This window comes from Henckelia pumila, chromosome 2 (assembly GCF_033568475.1).
Source record: "Henckelia pumila isolate YLH828 chromosome 2, ASM3356847v2, whole genome shotgun sequence".
NCBI lineage: Eukaryota > Viridiplantae > Streptophyta > Magnoliopsida > Lamiales > Gesneriaceae > Henckelia > Henckelia pumila.
In genome coordinates this window covers 14,404,131-14,413,076 of record NC_133121.1, presented here as the reverse complement: position 1 = coordinate 14,413,076, position 8,946 = coordinate 14,404,131, and the positions used below count along the sequence as shown (strand labels likewise).

The following is an 8,946-nucleotide window of genomic DNA, read 5'->3' as shown; positions in this document are numbered from 1 at the left end:
ATAAATAAAATAAAAAAAATCTTTAATTCAAATGCGAATAAATTAAAATATTAAAATCTAATTATGAATTTAGATTATAATTTTTGAAGTAAATTAATTAATAATATTAAACAATGATGGCAGTTTCTCAATAATTTTTTGGTGAAAAATAATTAATTAAAAATAGTAAATATTATAATAATCTGATCTCAGGTTAACTCATTCACCTTTTACCGTCCAATTCCAATTCCGATTCCATTTCAGTTGGACATAATAAACCCTAATTCACAGTGAGCGAAGATGATGCGGAGGAGCTTCCTCTTCTCTCACCGGAGCCTATGGCGGCGCCCAATCTCGAAATATGTTAATGGTGGAAGATGCTACAGTTTGATACCGATGGTGATTGAGCACTCGTCCCGTGGGGAGCGCGCCTACGATATCTTCTCGCGCCTGCTCAAGGAGCGTATAATTTGCATCAATGGCCCCATTGCTGACGACACCGCACACGTTGTCGTTGCGCAGCTCCTCTTCCTTGAATCTGAAAACCCATCGAAACCTATTCACATGTACCTCAATTCCCCCGGTGGTGCTGTCACGGCTGGTACCCTATGCTTTACCTGAGTTTTTTCCCTTTTCTTTTTGCCCAGAAAAAGAATTTAGGCGCATGGATTCACTCAATATAAGTTTATTGTTAACTTTGATGGTCAAGGCATGATACATTTTGCTACGGTTGTAAACTTGTAATTGTTTCTCCTAAAAAGGAGTTAATATTTCATATGCTTATTTTTATTCTCGAGCGCTTGGTATTATTTAAGGGTTTTGAAAAGAGGTTAATGGTGAATGAAAGGTGTTTTCCTGTCGTTTTCTTATGATAATTTAGTTTCCCTAAGAAATGAATGTAAAATAACCTCAGAACTATTCCTGTTAATTCATAGTTTTTTTTGGCAACTGTAAAAAAGTCTTACTTTTCTCATTTTCAAGTTTCTCTTAGGCTTAAATAGGTGAAGGAATGCCTAGTGCATCATCTATGATACAATGCACTTCAGTTCAACATTTTTTGTAGGTCTTGCCATATATGATACAATGCAGTATATCCGATCTCCAGTCAATACTATATGTCTTGGTCAAGCTGCATCAATGGCTTCTCTCCTCTTGTCTGCTGGTGCAAAGGGTGAGAGGAAGTCTCTACCAAATGCTACGATTATGATTCATCAGCCTTCTGGTGGGTATAGTGGCCAGGCTAAGGATATGACCATTCACACCAAGCAAATTATTCGTGTTTGGGACTCGTTGAACGCACTTTATGCTAAGCATACTGGTCAATCCATTGAAGTAATTCAGAAGAATATGGATCGTGATTATTTTATGACACCTGAAGAGGCAAAGGAGTTTGGGATTATAGATGAGATCATGGACCAGAGACCAACGACGCTCGTCACTGACTCGGTGCCTGATGGTGGTAAAGATAAAAGTTCAAGCTAGTTATTCAGTGTAAGACACACCTATCTATCTGTTCTTTATATTGTAGGAATAAGGTTGGAGGATGTTGGTGTTTCTTTTGGGGTAAGAGCAAGGGTGGTGCTGCATAATTTTTTGCGCAGTATGTTTTAAAATTGTAACATATTACACCTACGCTCTTTGTGCTGGTCATGCTAATCTACTTTTGTGACTTCTCTATCAATGGCTTTTCAACTTGGTGTAACTGATTGATTAGAATCAATTAGCTTCTGATCACATCCACATGGTGTACTTGTTTACCGGTTATAGATTGGATGTCAAATAGAGACGATAAAATCCTTGGATGTGACTATAACCATTGTATTATATCTAAGCTAGATTCATCTCCCTCATATTCTTGCAATTTTAAATGAATAAAACTACAGAACATCTATTACAGTGTTTTAACTGGGTATCTTGCAATATTTTAATGCATGGTTAATAAAATATATGAGCCACATACTACATCCAACAAGATGTAGGGTTCTACTTATACATCCTACCAATTGACTGTTAAAGCTCACGAACCATGAAATAATTGAGTTCTGTCACAGAAGGGTGTTTTTGCTCAAAGGGTTGTCTGATGAAACTGGGATTGATTGAATCGATTGGGTTGTCCTAAATCGTTTTCTCCATTTAATGTTCTAGGAGATGGCCGGCCATGGGTGTGAAGCTGAGGAACTATGAAATATTTTGAGTTAAGTAAATGTGGTCAATGGATAGATACTTGCAAATTCTGTCAGATATAGGTTTTTGTCTGGTGGGCTGTCAAAATTCTGTCAGATATAGGTTTTTGTCTGGTGGGTTGTCAAATGAAGACTAAGATTGATTGAAGCATTTGGGTTGGCCATCATTTTTTCGTGTGTTCTATTCTGGTGGTCATTGCCTTAATATGACTCAGTTTGTGGTTTATTAGTCTGGTGAATTTAAAGAAGTGTCGGTTTTTTCTGGTGGTAAATAGAAAATTTCTTTTCTGATCGGTGTAAAGATTTGAATCCAAAAAAGACAAATCTTTCTCCTGGAAGATACCTTCCTATCGAACGTTGGATAACTGTTTCTTTTATTCCAACACTTCTTACCATTTTGTTAAGTTTTTGCACTATTTTCCTCTGTTACTGTTCCCATTGAGGTTTCTGTTTTCAGTTCCATTCTGTCCTTTGTTCCATTTCCAATATAACCATGAAGTAATTTATGTCTGCTGCAGCAACTGGTAGATGGTGGCGTTTTTGGGACAAGATGCATGCAGCTGTTACTCTCCCCTGCTCCTTCAACTAGCTACGCTAGTTTGTTTAATTAACGAGCAGTCTTTAACTGAACTCAAAGTTCTTGATCGGGAGTGGCCTCAAATATTGACTGGCATCTATTTGCCGGAAGCCAATGGTTATTATGGATTGGATTGGTTGGATTTCTTCTCGCAATATAATTTATTCTTTGGCATGTGATAAATAAGAAATCATTGGAAACAGTCTTCTGTGATATTTCATCTAGACTTCTAGCATATGCCAATTTGTCACCAGGCTACTGAGCTCGAACTTTTTCATTTTGTTCGTCGTAATGCCGGAATCATTGGAATCAAGTTGATCAAAATGATGAGTACAATTACATAATGATTTCTGATGCTACTGAGAATATGGATCTTTTTAAAATTCTTAAAAATAGCATGAAACAATCTGCAGTTGTGCATAATTTGGGACTGCTTGTAGTAGACTAGTAGTGGGTGCACAATAGTCATTTCAATGCCTGGATTCATTATTGGATGAGTCCGAGTACAATTCCAAGGGGGCTGCCAATTCTTGGTTTTGATTAACGGAAACATCAAAATTCAAAGGTGTTAGTCGGATTGATTTATTATTTCATTTTTTTGGATTTCTCCTTTACGTTATTAGGTTGTGATTGTTTTCAATGTTGTGGATTCGAATAAAGAATATTATGGAAGGATTTCCAACTAATAAAATCAACTACGATCACTTAAAAAATAATAAAATGGGACGCGAGAGCTTAAAAATTTTTGTAAGGTAAAAGTATCTTAACAAATTAGACGAAGTTATTCTTATAAATTTGAAACGCAACCTTTTAATTTTTTGGATAAATTCGACAAGAGAATTTAAAATTCATCTTCTTCTATGAATTTTGTTCCACTACTTGTTTAAACTTGCTTTCCCCTACTATAACTTTTTACGAGTTTATTATGTAATTTATTCTTCGGTTGTACTAGAATAGCCTTCTAGAATTTTTTAAAAATAAAATGAATGATGCTATATATATGTCAATATTTGTACATCTAATCTTATCTCGTAAAACATTTAACAAAAATTTAATTTGTTAAAATCTCATGATACATTGAACATAAAATTTCGGGATAAAATAACAACATTTCACGATATAATTGATATAATATCAATTTATAACATACTAGATATACTTTTAAGATTATTCAAATAAAATAAGTTGGTTTTTGTTACTTCTCTAATGTACAATGTTAACATTTCTAAAGTTTGATTTTGGATTTTCACTTGAAAATCATGAATACCAAATTTTATTTTACTATGAATCTCCAAATTTTTTTTCCCATTGTTACATAAATCGAAAAATTCCCGCATTATCTCATAATCTAACTAGCCACGACCCACGAGTTTCTCAATTTAGTGGCATCAACTATCAAGTGTCTCAAAAAATGAAATTTGTCTCGAGTTTAAAACTCACCAACCTTATCCTTCAATTGCAATAAAGAATAATATACATTTTCTTTGACGCTGTGTTAGAGTTAGAGGAGTAGACAAGTGCTTAACCAATGATCTCTCTACGTTAAGCTTGTCGCACAGGATATATGCGCAGCACGCTTTACTTAATTAGCATAGTTTTGTAGGCTATAACGCATGTCCGAGAGTTTATCTCAAGTTCATGCTAAATGAGAAAAAAAATTCAAAATCTAAACGTGTAAATGGAAAAGCTGAGGAGAAAGAAAATGAAAGCAGAAAGAGTCAAAGAGCAATGGTTAATTTTGTCTTATAATTGATAGATGGACGTGTTTCTGCTATGTACCGGTTTACATTTATGAAATGGAGTTTGGGGTTCTTGTTTTATTACAGACAATACAAGGTTCCCAGCACACTGCAATAAAACCAGTCCACAAATAGAAAACATCATTTCATTTCAAATATTCACACCTCGCGCAACGGTCGGCTTCACCGAGTTTCTGTAGAAGATGCAGACCGGGCCTCCTCTACTTTCAGATCCATTTCTACCCTTTTCTTCCAATGGCGGCGATTACGTTAACTTTCCTCTTATTCTCCCAATTTGGTGTACGACGGCTCCTTATCGCAGTTCTTGTACGCGCAAACCGATTCTTTGTGCGATAAAGAAGAGAAGGAGATATGGGTTCGGGAGGTCGAGCAAGATTATGCTCGAATCTGCTTGTATGATTGCCTCAAAGCTTGGGCTCTTGCCCCCGTCTTTGGCGTTACTGATGAGGGAATTTAGTGGTGGAAATGGGGGTGGTGGTGGAGGTGGGTTCGGGGGTGGATTTGGGTGGGGGGATATTGATGGTTGGAAAAGAAGAAGGAAAACAAAAATGGGTGTGGTTGGAATTTTGTTGATTTGTTGCTTGGGGTTATGGGTTGTTTTGGGGAAAGAAATGACAGTAGATGCTGATTTGTTATTGGGGGGTTTAGGTTTACTTTTGTTTGGGCTTTCGGTGAATGGGTGGAGAAAAGGGGTTAAAGATTGGATACTGGGATTCTGTTGCTGTGCTTTTTTGGGGTGTTTGGTGTCGAAGAGGGAAGATTTTCGAACATGGGTCAAGTGGTTCGGGACTGTAAGCAAGAACGGAAGAAGAAAACGAAGAGTATTTTGAGGTTTACTTACAAGTTTTGTTTTTCTGGTTGCTGAAGATGAGCTGAGTTCCCAAATCTTGGTGTTTCACAAGGAGTTTAAGTTTGCGGATCGTCATTTTTTGTTTCTTTAATTTTTCTATTATTTTGTTCCTGTTTTTATGTGTGCTTTCTGATAGAATATGTTTTTGATTGAATCATGGTTTCCACGCTTTGATCGAGTATTTTTGGTGCTCTTTCATTGTCATAAGTTCAAATAATGGAAACAAGTATATGCTGAACAAAATTTTTTGTAGGTCATCTTAGTAATACGATGATCTTTGTCCAGTTATATTGGTGAATTACATGTTAAACCTTTTTATTGCAGCTTAAGGAAGGAAGAAATATAGCAGCGTTTCTTTCAAGCAGCACTCATAATTTTTGCATAATTAGCGCTGGGTACTGGCATGACGGTGAACAATAGGTCTTACTGCCAAATAGTACTGAAACTTTTTTCTACTGTTTTTTTGAAGATTTGTAAGCTTTAGATTAGGCATTGCATATCATAAACACACCCAAGTATATTGATGAAGATTTTTTGTCAACCCAAGTTACTGTTTAGTGGATATATGATCAGGCTATATGACGAAATCCCATTTGTTGGTTTACAAGTAACTTCCATGGTTTATAATCCTAAAGGAAACAGTGGGGGTAATTAGCTTCAATTCATGCTATTTCATATTAAAAGGCCATTAGCTCAGGGATTCAAAGATAACTGCTGGTAATCCTTATGAAATTTGTAATTTATTGTAAAAGAAGCAGACCTTTGTGAAAGTATAATGGGATTTGGTACTTGTTCTCGGATCAGGATGTAGGTACTGATTCCGATTGAGGAGGACAGAAAATTATGACAAGAATGACATCTGTGGGATTTTGTTGTTACACAGCATCTTTGGGTTTGTTGCTCACTCGTTCTATTAGTTTATGTTTTGTTGTATAGTTGGTGATCCATTGAAGGTGAGATTTCACTTAGCTGCCTTTCCAAGTTCCAACTAAGAAGGGCATGATCACCTCCACTTTGATCTCGTGGGACACCTTCATCGAACTAGGGTGGTTCTTGATCTACTTAAGACATTTTTTGAACATGAGTCAAGTGGTTTGGGACCGTAAACAAGAACAGAAGACGAAAATGAAGTGTATTTTGAGGTTTACTTACAAGTTCTATTTTTTTGGTTCCTGAAGATGAAGCTGAGTTCCCAAATCTCAGAGTTTAACGAGGAGTTTAAGTTTGCGAATTGACCATTTTTTGTTTCTTTAAATTTATTTTATTTTATTTTTTCATGTTTTTACTTGTGCGTCTTGACATATATGTTTTGGATTGAATCATGGTTTCTACACTTTGATCAAGTATTTTTTGTGCCTTTTCGTATCTTATAGTGTTCTGATAATGAAAAATCAAGCATATGCTGAAATTTTTTTTCTCCGGGTCATCTCAGTAATCAATAATTTTTAACTAATGAGGAATTATAAATTATGAAGTTTTACTGCAGCTAAAGTAAGAAATATAATCGTAGTTCTTTCAAGCAACACTAGTAGTTTTCGCTTAATTAGCACTAGGACTGGCAAGATCATAAACAGTAATTCTTACTGTGAAATAGTACTGAAACTTCCTTTTTTTTTTTTGAAGATGTACTGAAACTTTTTATGTTATTTTCTTTGGTCATTTATAAGCTTTAGGCATGGCATATCATAAGCACACCCAAGTTTAGTGAATGTATGATTGGACTATAGGGTAAAATCCCATTTGTTGGTTTACAAGTAACTTCCATGGTTTATAATCCTAAAGGAAACAGTGGGGGTACTCAACTTTCTATTCACGCTCTTTCATAAGAAGCAGACATTTGTGAAATCGAATGGGCTTTGGGACTTGTTCTTGGATGAGGATGTAGATATCGAATCTGCCTTCGAGGAGGAGAAATTTTTTCGACAAGAATAACATCTCTGGTATGTTTTGTGCTTTGTCTTAGTTTCAAGAACTTACTGTGATTGTGTTGTCACACAGCATCTTCGGGTTCGTGTACTCACTCTTTCTATTTATATTTGTTTTGATGATACATCTTTTGATCCATAGAAGGTGAGATTTCTTTTGGCCACCTAGCTGCCCTTAGACTCTCACCCCAACCTTGGATGGTTGAAACAGATGCTTCTATGGTGGTTAAAGCTATTCAACATCCGAACCTTATGCTGTTGAAGCTTCATTGGTTTATCATTGGTGACATTGGTGACATTCACGAAGCTTATATGTAGGATCGCGCACTTTTTAGCAACACAGGGTTTTTATCAAGAAATGTACCATGACATCAACTTCTCAATCATACTAATATAAATCATCATTAATCCGACAATATGTGAGTCCTATATACAAATAGCAGAAGGTATGCACCGTAGGAAAATATGATGACTAAAGTGAAATGAACCATATCAACTCTAATCTGTATATATCTTCTATCTGTAAACAGTATGGACATGAGCTCGAGGCGCAAACCATACAGGAGAAGGGACCTTTCTTGTCCGGTAGCAGAAGCACTGGTTGAGGGTAGAAATAACTGAGTCTTCCGATGGGCTGACACGTACATCTGCAGCCAAGTGGTGAAGGGCTCGAGTGAAGAGGAATCCAGAACTCGGCTTAGTAGTTTCATCCAGTGGGAGCGGAAACGGTATAGGAACGAAGGGATCACGAAAACATAGACACCTATGGGGTAAAAATGACCCGTTTCTACATATGCACAAGAAAAAAGAAAAAGAAGAAGAAGACAGAAATCAAGAAAAGAGTCGCCGTAGGCAGCGGCAGCTGGTTCCACCGACCGCCGATAGACGGCCATCATACTCGAAAACATCACAACGTACCCACGAGAGACTGAATAGTAAGTGAAGAAATACAAACAGTATCTAAACAGAAACAAGAGAGGCAGGGGAACTGAGTTAGAAAGCCCTGTTGCTCGTATAGCGAGAAATCCGACGCTCAAGTACAGATATGCGATGTATGCAAGTAAACATAGATGGCCAATGTCGTTATCAGCAAAGCATATAGGCGATATCGCCTTTTCCTCTCTCCTTTTTCCCGATGGCTGTATCTCCATTTTTCCTCTCCCTTTTCACAGTAGTATTTTTCACACTAATAAATAAATAGTGCATGCATGAGGCGGAAACTACTGGGAACATGATTGTCGACTGGGCTTATATATCATTGCCCGGTCCATACTCCAAGCTTGACGGGGAAAAAAACATTTTGTTCAATCATTTCTAGCCTTTTTATTTTTGCTTCTAATTAGTTTAAAAATAAAATAAAATAAAATGAAAATATTTTTAACGTTTATTATTATTTTTTTTAAATAAATAATAAAAAAAAACACTTAAAAAGAGTTGAACTTATTTAGACATTTTATTTTAAAAGTTACAACTTCTCCAATTGAATGCATGTAACAATCAAGTAACATCAAATACTGTAGAAATGGTAGGAATTAGTTAGGAAGCAACGATAATGAAATGCGAAGTTTCAACATAAATACGGGGAAATTTTTTGACAAAAACAGAGTTCGACATGACTGCGACATTTCTAAGTTACCCCTTGATCGATAGATTTAATTTAGGAAAAATTTGA

General features: G+C 36.1%; 1 protein-coding gene and 1 long non-coding RNA gene across 2 annotated transcripts; both read left to right on the top strand.

Annotated features, from left to right (window-relative positions):
• Positions 1-227: 227 nt before the first annotated feature.
• Positions 228-3,106, top strand: LOC140882935 (ATP-dependent Clp protease proteolytic subunit 2, mitochondrial). The gene is made up of 3 exons (XM_073289199.1): positions 228-580; positions 1,043-1,470; positions 2,681-3,106. The coding sequence occupies exons 1-2, from the start codon at positions 280-282 to the stop codon at positions 1,459-1,461; spliced, it is 720 nt and encodes a 239-aa protein (XP_073145300.1). The 5' UTR covers positions 228-279; the 3' UTR covers positions 1,462-1,470; positions 2,681-3,106.
• A 1,323-nt stretch (positions 3,107-4,429) lies between these two features.
• On the top strand, positions 4,430-8,582 carry LOC140880310 (uncharacterized). Its single transcript, XR_012149628.1, has 3 exons — positions 4,430-7,289; positions 7,417-7,720; positions 7,805-8,582. It is a non-coding gene; the product is annotated as an uncharacterized lncRNA (long non-coding RNA).
• Positions 8,583-8,946: the final 364 nt, after the last annotated feature.